Here is a 17,295-nt window from a genome sequence, read left to right as displayed (position 1 = left end):
GTAAATTTAGCTGCCTGCTAAAACAAACATGTTTCATATTTGAGCAAAATGATTAACTCTGAAGTTGATTAAAAACCAAACTCAACAGCTTCAAGCCCATTGCTTCTCCAGTGAAACTTCTTATGTTAAATAATCTCAATGATGAGATATATCCATCTGCCAAGCTGATTTGCTTTAATTAACTGTTGAGAAAAATATAGAACTAGCCAAATTTCAATAAAAATATGATATGGTTTTTGTTCTGGTCAATCAAACTGCTGCAGTAATCGATGCACTGTTAAATCACTAAAGCTTCCATCTTTAGGCTTTCATACTTTTTATTATCAGTAGAAAAATATACTGTATACATTTGAAGTTGTACACAAAATAAAATGAAAACAAATCTCTGTAAGTTGAGCAGTTTCCCTAGAACAGTTTACAAACGCAACGTAAACATTAATCAAACAGCACTTTCATAGAAAGTGAGACACTAAGGTTACTAACACGAGGCTGGGACCTCAGAAGCACCTGACTCTGACGGACCAATCAGGTGCCCCAGCCCTGCATACAGGGGGCGTGTTCTATGTATTCTCTCAGCTGTTATAGATGCAATGAGAGGTTTGAATCGATAAGCAGAAAAAAAGAGCTTAGACCTGTTGTGAGCAATGAATCTTAATGAGTCACTAAAGGTTAGAACGTACTCTTTGTTTTCTGTCTTTGGTTTAATGAGAGAAATGGATCCCACAACCAGTATATGGGGGTTGGAAAGGTGGGGGGAGGGGGGGGGAAGGGGGCGCTCAGGTGAGGGGAGACAGGCTCTAAATCATCACCATTAGGTGCATTGTCAAAGAATGTCAGCAGTGCATGAAGGAGCTGATAGGATGCGTGTGGTGCAGCTGAACGAACGCCCTGACATGAGGCCGAGGAAATAGCGCTAATTGTCATTTCTCGGTGCTGAAAGGACAGCTCTCTACATTGTAGAAGAAATTTGGAATCTGGAATGAGGTGTTCAATCTGTGTGATAAACAGCACTGTCTCAGAGCACCCATTCAATCTCAGTAAGTAAATGAAATATTGATTGAAAGTGACCCCGAAACAGAATGCATTAAGAGACACACAATGCTGCAGGACTGAGGTAATTCGGTTTCGCTGCTCTCCCAGCCTTCTACAGCGAAGCAGGCCACTGCGCAGCTGCCACTCACAAGGCTGGACGGCGCGCACAAGTGTTCCTCCTGTCTGCAGCAGTCAGACCGCTATCGGCTCGCCGTTCCCACCCAAGCGTGCTCTACGGACCGCCTAATTCACTGCCACAAAGCCACCTCGGCCGTCTCTCCCCGCCCCCCCCGACATAATCGGTTCCCGTTCACGTACACATGAAAGAGTTAAGCGCTAACAAGTCCCTTTCCTTGTCCTGGTCATTTACCTCAACCTTTAACACGTCGGGAATCCCTTTCTTGCTCACACAAGCAGCTCCTTTTACTTATCTGAGCAAGATGGTGATAGAAGCGACACAATCAAACTGCTTCTGTGTCAATGGGCACTTAAATCTCAGGCTGGAAGTCACCTTTTTTTAAAAAAAAAAAAAAAAAAAGAAAAAAATACTGAAAAGATATTTGTTTTCCTTAAACCAGACAATGCAATGGCTACCTCTTAATGGCCCCGATGAGCTGTTTCAGTGCTGACCAACAGCAGCGGTGGGAGACTTTGAGGTATCGTTTATTGTTAATGTATTATAAATGAACTGAGACTTGTGGCATGCAAGGAAAAAATGAGACGGGAGACAAGTGATGCTACATGATGAACTAAGCACATTTATAATGATAAAATGAGTAAATATAATAGCCGCAAAGCTAACCACTGATTTTCACGATATACACTATTTGTCAAAACTTGCACAGCTACAGAATTGTTGACGATAGTCATTACCAAGTAATACAGATTACTACAGCTTTTTTTTTCTCTTTCATTAACAAGCAAATCATTCCCCTTAAAAATAACTCTAAAATACGTATTAGAGACTTTAAGAAAAACAACGTCTAGATGAAACAACAGTTCCCATGTTTGAAAGGAAAATTGGACTAAACTTACAGTTCGACAGAGAGGACTTCTTAGGAGTGAAGGGAGAAGACAAGGGAAAGGCAGGTTATCTTTTCAGGCTGTCTCTATGTCCAAAAGGAAACTGCACAGCAAATCAATATGAAATGAGGAGTCCATATAGTTCAATGAACAAAAGAGACAGTTCATGAAGACAGATCACAGTTCAGAAAGAGGCTGGACACGCCGGGCAGCAGAGTTGTTCTTTGACTGGCTGCACAGGAAGAGCTGTCTGGATGGACGGAATCAATGGGCTGAAGTTGAGATGGAAGGAATTCTTGGTTTAAAATTCAATTTCTCAACCAGATGATCCAGTGGATTTTATTTATTTGTTTTTTTTTTTTTTTTTTTGTTTTGTCCATTGAATTTAAGACTGCATGCACATCGTGAAGCACGGCAGGTGTGGGCACTTCACAAGTGCTCAGAGAGCAGGTGAGACAGGTGGAATCAATGGCCTGGACAGGTTAGCACTCAGGAACAGAAAGGACAGAAGAGGGTGTTCAAGTTGAGGTGGGGCGAGAAGGCAGACTGAAAAAATGACCTATTTAAAGAGTGAGGGATTCACCCACTAGCTTAGCACTTTTTCGAAATAAACTGCCTCTTTTTATCGCTTCTCCTTTGTTTTCTTTTTCTTTTTTTAAAAAGCATGCAGGAAAATACTCTGTGGTTTCGGTGACATAAAACTGCTCCACGTACATGCAAATTACGGAGTAGCATCGACAGCACAGGGCCGGGGCACCATGCTTGCGTGCCCGTCTCTATGGGGCAGACGGCTAACATCACAGGTAGCTTCACAGTAAAGTCTACATTCACAAATACTAATGTTTCTAGTGTTGACAAATTATATATATCCAAATAGAAGCTCTTAAAATGCAACACGCATCACCGAGCGTGCACTTAATTAAAAAAATGTCGTTTTTGTTGGCACTTTCACATTTTCTCCCTTATAAAATCCCCGATCCACTGCATCAACAGCGATCTGTCTGAACGTTGAGGGTGCTCATGGAGTAATGGCAGGGTCCTTGGCCAGGGAGGAACACCAGCAGTTCCTTTGATAGCGAGGGCAGTTGGGGGTGGGGTGGGGGGGGGGTGGGGGAGTACAATCGTAGAGGCCTTCCTTACAGATGGCCGTAAGCAGAAGTGGGAGGGGGAGGGCGGGGGTCCCTGGCCAGGCAGCGTTCCCCAATGGTCTACTTCAGAGGGAAACTGGTGCTTTTGCTGATTTGTAAACTTACCAAATACAATAATCCACAGTTTTAACCTTAAAATATTTTACAGTGCTTTTTGCAACTATATTGCTTTTTTGTTACTTAATCCTAGAAGGTCGTCTCCTACTTCTCTACGTCCTTATGTAAGAAGTAAGACTGCCTCGACAGTGCTTGGCCACGCTCTTTTCCGGACGTGAGCCCAGCCGCACCCTAACCCTAACAGCAGTTCATGTATGCTTGACTCCTAGTTCTAACTAATACTGAAAACTACACGCATATCCCTGTACATTCAGTTGTTGTTTTTCTTTTAAAACTACAATAATGCTGGTAAACTGGCAGGCTAAGATCTTCTCACACTAGAAACAATATACAAATATACACAAGCCAATTAGAGAACTAAAACATACCAAGAAAAGTTCTTCCTGATAAAACACATTATTTACATGTACACATCTTAAACATAATTTCATTCATTTGCATATTATATATTAAAAGAAAAGACAAACAAGAGAACAAAAAAAACAACATAATTTTACTTCAAAATACAGTACATCCTTCTGTGAAACGATGAAGTGAGATCTTACGGAGTAAATCGAGGTGTTAACCCACTTTCTGTGGGTTGGCAGCTCGAACCCCTTGCTCATATGTGATTCGCTGCGTTATCAAATACTGCGCGGCCTGCGTGGCGGCTGGCGATCCGGTTATCGTTACCTTGCGGTTCCTTGTGCCGGGCACGAACTCCCCTTTTTTGGAGATCTGTATTCTTGCACCAGTCAATTCCTGGTATTCTACTAGTGTTTTCCCGCCTTTTCCTAATATCGCGCCTACCAGGTTTTCCGGCACAGCGATTTCCACCACGTCCTTGGAACCGTCCGCGGTCTTATCGGTGGCCAGTATGGCGCTGGCCGCGAGTGGAGACGCAGCACCAAAGTATCCATTGGTGGCAGCAGTGGCAGCTGCCAAGCTACCTAACGCGAATGTGCCTGCAGAGCCGCCCGTGGAGCCCGCGCTGGCCGAGGCCTCACTCGCATAGGTGGCCAGCAGGTTTGCTGCCGCTGCTGCCGCTGGGTTGGCACTCGCGGCCGCTGCGGCCAGAGCCCCGGTAGCTGCCGCCTGGCTAAGACCCAGCCCCAGGGTGTTGAGGTTGTACCCGTAGCTGGCTAAAGTATTGAGCGCCGAGGTGATGGCCACCAGATCGTTCCCTGTGAACCCCGACAGCACGGCGGGAAAGGCCGCCACCCCTGCCAGGTTGGCGTGTCCCAAGAGACCCGCGGCGGCGGCAGCCGTGGGCAGGACCTCGGCAGTGTTGGCATAGGGCGAGCCGGTAGGGTTGGAATTAGCGACAGGCCCCGTCACATTGGCATAGCTGATGTTGAGGCAGCTGCCACTCTGAGGGTCCTCTTGGATCTTCTGAATGATGAGTTCCACAGCTTTTCGGTTCTGCTCGGGCTCACCGCTCACGGTCACTACCCTCTCCTGAAGGTTGATCCCATCAGGCTTCTGGGAGAGCTGGACCCAGGCTCCTGACTGCTCCATTATAGCCTTCACAGTGGCCCCGCCCTTGCCAATAATCAGCCCCGCTGTGCTGTTGGGGACTATTATTTTTACCTGTGAAGATGGAGAAGGACAAACCAAATAAATGACTGGCAAGTGAGACCGTGGATTCTTGAAGGTTCTCGTGGAATTTACCAGTTATAAAAATAATATTTTTCTTTCATACCACAGTACTAGAGATTTATTTTTATTTATTTTTTTTAATTGAATAAAAATCAATTGCTTTACAAAATGAATGGCAGGTACCATTCCGGCAGCTTTCAGAGAGAAAATAAAATTCTACTACCCTAGGGCCTAGGCAGAGACCCTGTCACAGGAAGGCCTGTTAAAATAGCAGAAGGCATGAGAATAAATTATGAGTTACACCATGACTCAACAAGCAATGCTGTATTTTTATTTAGACCATACTCATGTGAAAGGACGACAAACAATTCAGGCTCTTTGCCATATGAACTAACTGGCTTGCAATTTTAGCTTTGCCTGACAATAACATTAAACCCCATACTAACTACATTTCGATTGTTTCTGAGATTGAAAAGGTTTGCAGTACTGAAAGCATACTACAGTGGAAGAACAACACTCCATTCCCTTTTGGTCCCGTGAGGAAGATAAGAGTTCTTGACCAGAAATCATGCCAAATGATTTCTTGACAAGCAGAAGCAATTATCAGTTGCTAGTTGTGAACAGCAGGAGAGAGGAGCAGTGCCAGAAGAGGACTGGGTGACAAGTAAGAGAGCTGGAAGCACAGAGTCAACCATCATCTGCTTCCTAGCAGGTTGGAGCCAACAGTCTGACAATAACTCACTGTGATTTCAAACATTTAATCAGCATTCTTCTGTCCCTGCTCACTGTAATCTTTCAGTAATAATTCAGAGAGCATAGCTTCAGTACTGTTAAGCTATTGCGAATGAAACACCAGAAATCAAAAAGAACTCTGAAGAAAGTATCTACGAAAGAGCTTCAATGGTGAGTCTTGGCAAGGAATTGTGAAAAGGGGATCGTTTGTTGTGAGGGATCTCGGCTTCAGTGGCATGGGAATGAGAGCGGGCTGCCTGGTAATTGCAGACACGTCGTTACAGGGAGCAACACGTTACCACTGCAGCTCTGATTTCCGTACAACTAACAAAATATCAACAACACTGTTTAATTGGCTACTGTACAAGCTATCACATATGCCACTGATGTATTATTTAAAAACATACTTTAATAAACACAATTAGAAGAAACAATCTGGTAAAGTAACAGAGGTAACTTCCATACTGCCATATTCCCTGTAGAATTAGTTTGTCTTTGGCAAATTTCAGTAAAGCTGAACAGTTTAAGTCTACTTATTACTAAATAGAAGGCTAGACGTCGTTATTCCAGAAGATATTTTTAACTTCCAGAAAAGCTGGGGAAAAAAATGTAGTGAAAATGAAAAAAAGGCTGGAAAAAAAGTATGTCCACAGGCTAAAGTCTTCTGTGTTGCAAAGTCTGCAGTAATTCTCCATCTGTCACCAAAGCAGTACTGTGGGAAACGGCAAGTAATGGCATCGCAGTAAATGCGACGGCGCGTCGGACAGAGGCCCAGAAAGTGTGCCGGGTAATGTTGGAAGTTCTCACTGCTGGCCAGCAAAGGCACGGCTCTTGAATCATACCGAAGCAAAAAAAAAATGCTCCCTTCAAACTTTAAGAATCATCACACACGTGCGAAAGAAGCGTTGCATGTACAGCCACACCAATCATGCATACGACCACATTCCTATGCCGCTCTTGCAAAGAACGCCTATACACATATAAAGGCTTCTGGGAAAATGTGTACATTCCAACTTTCAAACATAATACAAACTCAGATTAAGCACAGAACCATGGGGACTTCATTTTATAGCCTTCAGTAAAAAATCCCATTTTTAAACACCCATAATTTAATAAGATTAAGGTTCCATAAGCAGTCCCGTAATTGAATAAGGTTAGATCCACATGATTTAATACGTATTAGATCCACCAGCAGCTCCATTTCACCATATAGCTGGGACACCATAACACCTATGTCTGCGGTCTTCAGCTGTCGTCCCCTGAAGACAACCGCACTCCCTCATCTGAACGAACTGGTGGCAGGAGGACATGGCTGGGATGAAAGGATGATACTGTACCTGGTTGGCCCTGGAGGTGGTCATGTGATCAGATGGAGAGGGCTTGGTGGTAGTTGGGGAGGATGGCAATGTCTGGGAACAAAGCAGTTGAGCACAAATCACCAACCAGTGAGCGAAACACATTCAACGCTGCACACTCAAACATATCAGAGAGATGTACAATTAACTCAGAAGTTCAAAGTTCTTCTTTAATGTAATATTCAAGGCATACGGTCACAATGATCAGACCACACTCTAAAGGCAACTAGAAGTTTGCCAAAGAATGTAATGACGGTGCACTGTGATGGTGACATGAAGCAATGTGCATGTGTCTGTCTACATCCTGCTCTGCACAGGATCAGCTGCTAGCCATGTTCACAAAGCACAAACAGACACCTGAAAACTGAATGGCAAATGGAGGCAAGGGTCAACCCTTTGATTCCATACAAATCCCAATAAGCATTCATATGGCACTTCTAAAAAAGTCTCAAAATCAGAACATGGTAGTTCAATTGCCCACTCTTGAGACACAATGACATGCCTGTTCTAGGTGCATGTTTGTATGAAGGGTAGCAGGCTAAAGTGAGCATTTACATGAGCAAATTATGCTTCAATAAGTGGATTAATTGCTCCTCAATTGTTGGGGTTTGCATGTGACTCTATTCTCATTACACTTAGCATCGACTGCCACTGTCAAGGCGTTTGCTGGGAAACTACTCAAGTGGCTTTTAACTCCAGGAAATTACAGCTTCAGATGTTTCGCTATGGATGGACAATGACGAATTCCTTTTTAACAACAATAAGTACGAACATACCAAAGTAGGACAGACGCAGAGGGAGGAGAAAAGTCTGAATAAAACTGTGTTGAGTCTCATGCTGTGCGTCCTGTGTTACATTCAGTGGAGCAGGCAAGGCCGGGTGAGATGTTCAGGTTTGTGACGTTCAGTAGGCGAGGCCTGGTCAGGGGCAGGTGCAGAGAGGTAGTGGATCAACATCCTCAGTGGTTCCAAAAACAACTACAGCCAGTAGGTTTGGGTTACACCGAGGGTCGGGGTACATTGTGATTTTAGTGTATAGTTTAAGTACGGGGAACACGAGTACCTACTGAGGTTTGGGGTTTACCAACAGTCTGGCCAACACAATCTGCATGTGGGGCCTTTTTTTAATCAATGAAAAAGAAAATAATTAATATAACGATCAGTATACCATTTCACAATATTGAGAGGGAGAACCTACTCGTTATCCATATTATACATGAGGCGAGCCAGACTGACTATACTCTTCTAGAAAATGTTAAGCAGCCAACGCGCCGATACGTTTTAACCTATTTCGGCAAATAACCCCAGATAGTGATGAGTAATTCAATTTTGATTGAAATGTTGAAACGAGAAAGTTTTCCGAATTTTCAGTTTCTCTGGAAGACTGATCAAAGTCTTCTTTAGTGACTTTCAGGGTTTCCTAAGGAGCATTAGGTTTGGGAAACGTGTCTTCCAAAAGGGTTGAAAATAAAACATTCCTCATGGGGTCATTAAACGGAAGAGAGATGGGAAGAGGGAAGGGCAGACATGCAGTGGTTCATACCTGAACTGGAGATATGACATTTTGGCATGTTGTGATCCTTTCACCAGAAAATCAAAGGAGAAAAAACGACATTCAGTAATGGAGTCCACTGTGACTCACTATAAGCTTAAATCATTTTTAATTCTAACTCCTTGAACCTAGACTGAGGTCACAGCTCAAGATCCCATTTGCCTATAAGCAACACTGAAACTGGAAGGAAAAGGAGACAGTCTTCGCAAAGCCTTTATGTATCATACCTCAGGACCACTGAATACAATCAAGGACGAAAAGGAGCCAAAAGCACTATTCCCAGATTAATCCGTTTTACAGTGAAAGCATATGAAGGAATGTTTTCCGCATTTGATTTAGCATGCGTATAGTGTGGGGAAAAAACACCTTGATTGATAACATTTTTAGAATTTGGTGCTGCAAGAGATTACAAATATATCTGGGGAGAGAAAAAACTAAACCGTTACACTTCTCTAACGGAAGCAGCCGGTTCAATAAAAGAATAAAATGACAAGAAGATAAATCCAATCTGAAGCCCAGATTTTGATAGTCTTATGTTTCTTATACTCTGGGTTTCCACTGCTTTTTAGCACGACACTGTAAAACACGACAACTTTTGGGCATAAAATCACTTTACTAAGATTCTCAGTCAGCACGTGAGAAAATGAAACACATGACACGCTTATGGGAACAAGGACCCCCACGTCTAGGATTCAAACAGCAGCTGACACGCTGATGCAGCTGTCGCATCATTTTTACACTACATTAAATAAACTGCCATAGTATCACTGCAGGGAAACTGTCTGCCTTTCCTATTAAGATACACCGATCAGCCACAGCACTGAACCCACCTGCCTAATATCGTGTCGGTCCCCCTCGTGCTGCGAGAACAGCTCTGACCCACTGAGGCACGGACTCCACAAGATCTTTGAAGGTGTCTTGTGGTATCTGGCACCAAGACATTAGCAGCAGATCTTTCAAGATCAAGACGATCCAAAACTTCTTTGTCCATCACATCCCACTGATGCTCAATTTGAGTGACATCTGTGGAATTTGGAGGCCAAGTCAAAACCTTGAATTCTCTCACGTTCGTCAAACCATTCCTGAACAACTTGAACTTCATTGTGGCAGGGTGCATTATCCTGCTGAAAGAGGACACTGCTATCGGGGAATACCGTTGCCATGAAAGGGTGTACTTGGTTTGTAACAATATTTAGGTAGGTTGTATTTATAAAAGTAACATCCACATGAATGCCAGGACCTAAGGTTCACCAGCAGAACATTTCCCAGAGCATCACACTAAATCTGCCAGCTTGCCTTCTTCCCATAGCGCATCCTGGTGTCATCTCTTCCCCAGACACGAGAAGCGTGGAAACACAACCATTATCGCCTTCTGCTGTTCTGGAGGGGTATTGCAAAAATAATAATAATAATAATAATAATAATAAAAAAATCCCACGTATGCTGAGAAATTGACACTGCAGTGTCCGGGGTGATCAACTATTTTTTCTCTTCCGTCATTAAACAAGATCACCATGCTTCTACTGAGGAAGCTGGAGAGACAGACTGTTTTTGTGGACCATATGACATTGCATAACATTCATTTAAATCTGAATGTTAAAAGAGAATAACATTGAATCCATTATTATTATTATTATTATTAAAACTACTACTACAAGCAATGATAGATGATCCATATTTTTTTGTCCTGATTATTATTTTTACATCAAAATGTCATTTTGCAGTTTTTAGCAATAAAAGGATCTAACTTTACTGCCAACACTGCATTCACACACATTCATCACAAAAGATCATTAAGCAAAACTGCGTCGATCGTTCTGATTCACAAATGACCAAATATGTTGTATCGGTGGTGAAGAATGAGGATCTTACAAAAATATTAATAAAGTCAACTGAGCTCTATATTAATCAATAAAGAATGTCTATGTAACTAGTCTTCTATTCATCAAGGAACCGAGCACGCCCTTGTCAGGTCATTACAGATTTGCATTAAGACATAAAGACTCACTTTGCCCAATAAACCCCCAGGCCACCCAGTGGAATATTGGACAGTGGAAAAACACACCTCTGGCACGTCTGCCGTTTTACAATGCTGGTGAAGCGGTGATTTAGACAAAGCTTTTCATAGGCATACTGACCACTTCCTTGCCTTAAACCCATCACTTAAAAACCTTGCCTTTGTATGCCTGTCATTTCTAGAGCTACGTCAATCTTTTAGTGGGCTACAGCTTTTCGAACACGGCTTATAAAGTAACACGATTTGAATGTGGTTCTTGATTATGTTCTTCACATGTGAAAATGTGGGATACAACACTCCGAACCACTCCACATCGATTTGATAAAGCACCACAACGGGTAGCTAATTTTGTCCCCATTCAGATTCAACGATGCGATTTCCGTACGATACAGCGTTTCCTGCATATGGGAAGGAGGTGGGTTTCCGGTCTGAGATGGACTGATAGGCGAGTTTTACAGCCAGAAGCTGTTGAGGTAAATAGTGCACGCGCACCTGCCTGTCCACAAAGATGTAACAGAAAACATTACTCATCAGACCAGACCTCTGTTTTCCATTGCTAAACAGTCCAGTTCTGACGCTCACGTGCTTTCAGCTGTGGACAGGGATCCACATGGGCACTCTGACCGATCTGCAGCTACGCAGCCCTATATGCAAACAAACACTGTGCGTTCCGACACATTGTATCATTTGTGCTTCAATGACTCTTCTGCGGAACTGGCCCAGCAAGGCTAGCCTTCGCTCCCCGCGTGCATTAATGAGTTGGGCACCATGACTCCATCGCCGGTTCATGGACCACTTTTGGTAGGTACTGACTCATGCATACCAGCAACACCCAACAAGACCTGCCGTTTTGAAGATGCCTCAAGCCATCACAATTCGGCCCTTGTCAAAGTTGCTCAGATCCTTACACTTGCCCACTTCCACATCAACTTCAAGAACTGACAGTTCGCTTGCCTAATATATAATGGCACCTTGCCACTGTAACAAGAAAATCAATGTTATTCACGTCACCTGTCACTGGTTTTAATGTTATGGCTGATCGGTGTATGTCTAGCAGAATGATCACCAAGGTCTACGTCAAAAAACCTATGGCTAAAGCAGCTCAATTTATGGCAATGGGAATCTGGCATGAAAATGAGGACTTGGAGATGGACAATTCCACTTGATCTCCTCACCACCTCAAACTGGGAGACCAGAGCTCCTGCCCAGCTGCAAGACTAACCCTACGCAAGTCACAAGGGGGCTTAGAGATGGGAGATTCCACTCGTTCTCCTCAATATCTCAGATGGAGATTTTTACGTCATCACTCCATGTCATGTTACTGATTTTTGTGTTCATTTATAAAATACAGAGAAACAGAGGGGGGACAGAATAGCTTTTCTTATTACAACTGCACACTTCCACGAAGAACTGAAACACAGAAGCTATGTTTATACAGGCTACGGCCTATTAGCATTGCCTACTGTTTATTAACCTGTACAGAGATGGACTTATACCAACAGAAATCACACTGTAATTCTCCCTAAACACTTGCGTAGTTTATGTTCTAATTCCACACATATACCGTATGTAAAAAAAAAAAAAGCATTAATTAATAATGGGTTAAGCTACTTTAATCAGCTCGGCGCTCCATCTGGGGGATGAGGCTGATTTCGTTTTTCCACACCTGCCACCCTCATGGCCAGAGTGTAGCGATGTGGCACTATGATGTGTAAACACAATGATTATAAACACGCGAACATACAGGAAAAGACATTAAAAAAAAAGTGTTTGCGTAGCGTGACCTCATCTGTATTTACTATTACACATTTTTATGTTGTTCTTTGCCATCTTCTGCGCCTGCCCTACAACATATCATTAACCATTTACCCAGTAAGACTCTACTTATTGCCAAGAAGCACAATTATCTTTGACAGCCTTTAAAAAAAAAAAAAACACCATAGATTCAACCGGACATTGTATTCATTCATTCATTCATTCATTCTATTTGTTTGTTTGTTTATTAATTAATTAAAGGAAAAACTGATGAACGTCATGTCAAACACACTGCAGTATTACTGCTACCATGATCTTGGAGTTCAGCTGGTGTACATGCTTCACACCAAAACAAAATTCACAACAGTAAACCCACCTCGGCAGGAATTAGTTCAGCTTCTATATGTCCAGCTGTTTAACCTGCCATAACTGAACATTTGCATATACCAATAAGCCCTACAAGACAGTACTTGTATAATGCCCTATTACTACTTTTGTTAGCTGAAATGTCACATGGAACTTTTCCACAGCCACCAAGAACCGAGCCACACCCGAGCCGTAGCACATGCGAAAGCGTGAGCAAACGGAGCTGCTTGTGTCACCGCTGTCAGATTTATCTAAATGATAGTGGTGAGTGATGTTCTGCACATGGATTATCAGAAGGAAAAAGCACACATGTAGTTTATATACAAGCGTCACACATCGAGATGCATTCCTGAAAACCCTTTCCAACCTCCTACTTAAAAATGTACTATAGAATCGCTGAAAGGAATGGATACATAATGCAAATTTACACAAGCCAATGCTAATTACACTAGCGTTTGATACTTGTGTAACATGGCGATCGACACAGACGTGCGAGAACTAGCACACAGTAAAAAACAACAACAAATGCACATAGTACAACCGTGTTGGGACAAAATGTAAATAAAAAATAATGCAATGATTAGCAAATCATATACACCTGTATTTAACTGAAAACAGAACTGAGAAATGTTATCGTTTAATAAATACAGCTCTGGAAAAAATTACAAGACCTCTTTATATAAAAAAAACAATATTTCTGGTTCTGCTGGCAGAAGACTACACTGCGAGGCTGCTTCCAAGCTCAAAGTTTCTGAGACAGCAGTACACAGCAGCAAAGTGAATCAGGAGACACTGGGAACGGCAAGAAAACAGCCAGGTAAAGGGCAGAAGCAACTTTCTAATGCCAGGGATGACCGTCAACTTATCCGGCAGTGCCTCATAAATCAGAGGATGACCTCAAGTGACCTTCAAAGGGACTGGGAAACATTAAGTGGTGTAAAGTGCGCTGCTAGGAAAATCATAATGGGCTCATAGAAGCAGGACTGAAGACCCATAAAGCCAGGAAGAAGCCCTTCATCAATGAGAAGCAGGGAAGAGCCAGGCTGGAGTTTGCAAAAAAAAAAAAATGCATATTTTACACAGAAAAATACCCATAAACTGAGAAATGAATGAAACTGAAAAAAATTGCTGTGGTCTCTTAATTTTTTCCAGAGCCAGCAGCATATTCAAAAAAGTTGGGACGGCGTGACAAAAGACTGGAAAAAGTTGTGCGAAGCTAAAACAAAAACAAATGGTTGAATATATCACAACTAATTAGGTAAGTTGGCAACAGGTCAGGAAGATGAGAGTGTAAAAATGTTTGTGCAGTGAAGACGGGGAGAGGTGCCCCACTCTGTGAAAGACTGGTGAGGAACAACATTGTTCAGCAAAATATATTGCAAAGAATTTGGGAATTCCATCACCTACAGTATCTAATATCATTAAAAGATTCAGAGAATCCAGAGAAATCTCTGTGCACAAGGGACAAGGCCAACAACCAATATTGGACAGCCGTGATCTTCAGGTCCTCAAGTGGCACTGCATTAAAAACAGACGAGATTCTACAGTGTAAATCACTGCATGGGCTCAGAAACACTAACGAAAACCAGTGTCTGAACACAGCTCAACACTGCATCCACAAATGCTGGCTGAAACTCTAACCATGCAAATAAGAAACCAAATCTACACATGATCCAGAAACGCCACCAACTTCTCTGGGTCTGCGCTCATTTAAGATTGACTCTTGGCAAAATGGAAAACAATCCTGTGATCTGATGAATCAAAATTTCTGACTCTTTTTGAAAATCATGGATGCTGCGTCCATCTGAGCTAAAGAAGAGAGGGACCATCCAGCTTACCAGCTGACAGTTCAAAAGCCAGCATCCGTGATGATGTGGGGGTAGCTTGCACATCTGGGAAGGCACCACTGGGAGCAATGTTTGCTGCCATCCAGACAACATCTTATTCAGAGAAGGCCTTGAGAATGCCAAACTGCATTCTGCGCGTATTTCACTTTCAAATCACCAGCAACTGGACTCCTCAGTTCCCAAATGTTTACAGAGTCTTGTTAAAGAAAAGGCGGTGTAACACAGTGGTAAACATGCAACAGAGGGGTAAACATGCAACACAGTGGTACTGTAATATGTCCCTGTCCCAACTTATTTGAAACATGTTGCTGGCGTGAAATTCAACAAAAACAATAGAAATACTCAGTTTCAACATCTGATGTGTTGTCTTTGTTCTATTTTAAATTAAATACGGGTTTAAATAATTTGAAAGTAATTGCATTCCGTTTTTATTTATATTTTCCAGTGTCCCAATTTTTTTCCGGAAACAGGGTTGCAAATCACAAACGTCACTGTGTGAACAGTAAATACGCCTCTCTTCAGTTTTAAATCACTATCGCTCTCCAAACTCAACAATGGCTTTATGGAGCCGACCCATCTGCAGTGGAGAACAGAAGCGAGCTGGAACTATGCTGAAACTAGTCTCTTTGCGGTACGGCTCAGGTGCGGGTTGGTTCCAGTACTCCAGTGGCAAAGCAACAATAGTTATCCATGATATACTGTGTAGAGGATGTTTGTATTTAACCAATTGTAAACATGGTAAACGGCACAATAAAATCTGTGTACCGAAACTCAGTGCCAATATGGCACCGGTTCCTATACGGTCAGTATGTACTGGACTGTACAAAACTTGAGCTGTTGACTGAAATATTTGCCTTCTAGGGCTCAGGCAATAGAAGCATCACTGTACCTCGCGTGTCATCACACGTTAACGTTCCACTGTCAGCTAGTAGCTACACAGATCAAAGGCCTAAAGTTACATTTGTATATTTAGGTGTTTTTATATATTTGAGGTGTGAAATTAATGCATTGTTCAGTTTGAAGTTCAAAATTTGCCTTAGAAAGAAAAAAAAACATTATTTAATCATTTTGTGCTTTATTTCTTAAGAAAAGTACCGACTTGGCAACGTTTAGGCCTCGGCACTCTAAGCGTTTTAGTGCTCAAATGATACCCAGCTCTAATTATAATGCAGCTACAATGTCTATACGTTTGTAAGCCACCATGAACAAAAACCAACTTACGAAACAGGTATTTAACAAATCGCATGTAGACACTGCTAATCTGATCATAGACTCTGGTGCCATACCTGTAATCCAATGGAGAAACAAAACATCTACTCTTCCCACATTGAGGCGTTTACTCGGAGAGCATAGAGAGCCTCTAACTGCTGTGGGAAGTACTCAAGTGCACGGTGAGAGCCATCTGATGAAGCATCCGGCAGACCACTTACCTCCCACAATAACACACTGTTCCCGCTGAGTAAGAGAACTCATCAGAAATTTAAAATGCATTAAAACAAGAATCACCTCTTTCACACACACATACACACACACACACACACACACAATAAAAAAAATCCTTTTGAACTGGCTGGGCAAAATCAAAAAGCAAGATAAGGTGCAGGAGCCTTGTCTACAACATGACAAGCTCCTGATAAGACTTTAAGCAATTTCTTATCCATCCACTTCCACACTATTTCAAATTCTGGTTTCAGTCTGGGGAATTAATGACGCTGAAGGTCAAAAAGTCAAACCTGACGCTCCATTAACTCCAGAATAAAGTGACCAAGCATGCATGGTGTCACAGGCCATGTGGACATCCTGCCCCAGTGGCAAAGGCACCGGAGTTCCAGGTGAGGGCTCACCTGCTTGATGCGGTCAGGGTTGACGGTGGTCTGGGGCTGCAGGATGCTGACTGGTTCCGTTTTGGCCACATTCTGGGGCATCTCCCGAATCTTGTCGGCAATGAAGCCATGAACAGCATTTAGAGCTTCCACTGTGCCCTGGATGAGGCACACACGCTCTGTGGTACCTGCAAAGCACAGCATGTTAGTGCTACAGTCAAATCACTCACTCGCTCGCTCTCCAAGGTGTTGAATGCTTGCAATGAAAACAAGATGTCTAATGTACACAAATTAAACCACAGAATTACAAATACCACATTGCAGGACTGAACCCCACTTAAACTGCCCTGGCGGTAAAATTCAGCCACACTTAAACCAATGTTTATGAAGTGTATATTGGCTACTATAATTTGAACAACATCCCCAGGGTTGAAGCAGTACAGCAGACCCAAGTGTTCTTACCCATAATATACCATTAAACCACCATCAGCCCAGTCATCTTAGGCATGCGCTGAACCAGTACAATTCATCTGAAAGTCATTCAATCCACAGAGCTCACATAATTAAGCAACAATATATACGCATAATTTAAGATTAACATTAAACCAATCACTGATACAAAGATCATGAACATTACTTAACTTATTAACTACAAATTATTCCTTGGTTTATTTCTCTCTTTTTTTTGGGGGGGGGGGGGGGGAGAATCACTGGTTTTAATTGATTGAGCTGCAGCAGATTTTCAGAAATCATGCTTTTTCCATGTCACGTGAGGATGTATGAAAAACAGCAGATAACGAGTTGACAGTTGGCAGCAGCGGCCAAACTATTACGCTCATGACAGATGCACTCCCAATATACCAGAGTCGCACCGGCCCACTGTCCGCGCGGAAGGCTGCCCCCGGGGGTCTGAAGCACTGCCAGAGCCACCTAGTCACCGTTATAATATGT

At 42.6% G+C, this 17,295-nt stretch overlaps 1 protein-coding gene across 5 annotated transcripts in view; it reads right to left on the bottom strand.

Annotated features, from left to right (window-relative positions):
• Positions 1–1,764: 1,764 nt before the first annotated feature.
• LOC125707765 (RNA-binding protein Nova-1) overlaps positions 1,765–17,295 on the bottom strand; it is a 36,961-nt gene continuing 21,430 nt past the window's right edge. For 3 of the 5 annotated variants that reach the window (XM_048975090.1, XM_048975094.1, XM_048975092.1), the window contains exons 3-5: positions 16,366–16,532; positions 6,968–7,039; positions 1,765–4,889 (exon numbers count right to left, since the gene is read on the bottom strand). In XM_048975090.1, the coding sequence (XP_048831047.1) occupies positions 3,882–4,889; positions 6,968–7,039; positions 16,366–16,532 (1,247 nt within the window). In that variant the 3' untranslated portion in view covers positions 1,765–3,881. Of the gene's footprint in view, positions 4,890–6,967; positions 7,040–8,527; positions 8,565–9,366; positions 9,902–16,365; positions 16,533–17,295 lie in introns of those variants that run through there. The other 2 variants (XM_048975093.1, XM_048975091.1) reach the window with 2 other exon arrangements.

The sequence above is a fragment of the Brienomyrus brachyistius genome, chromosome 14, assembly GCF_023856365.1.
Source record: "Brienomyrus brachyistius isolate T26 chromosome 14, BBRACH_0.4, whole genome shotgun sequence".
Taxonomy (NCBI): Eukaryota; Metazoa; Chordata; class Actinopteri; order Osteoglossiformes; family Mormyridae; genus Brienomyrus; species Brienomyrus brachyistius.
Note: the sequence above shows the minus strand (reverse complement) of the source record. Positions and strands in the feature narration are given on the sequence as shown.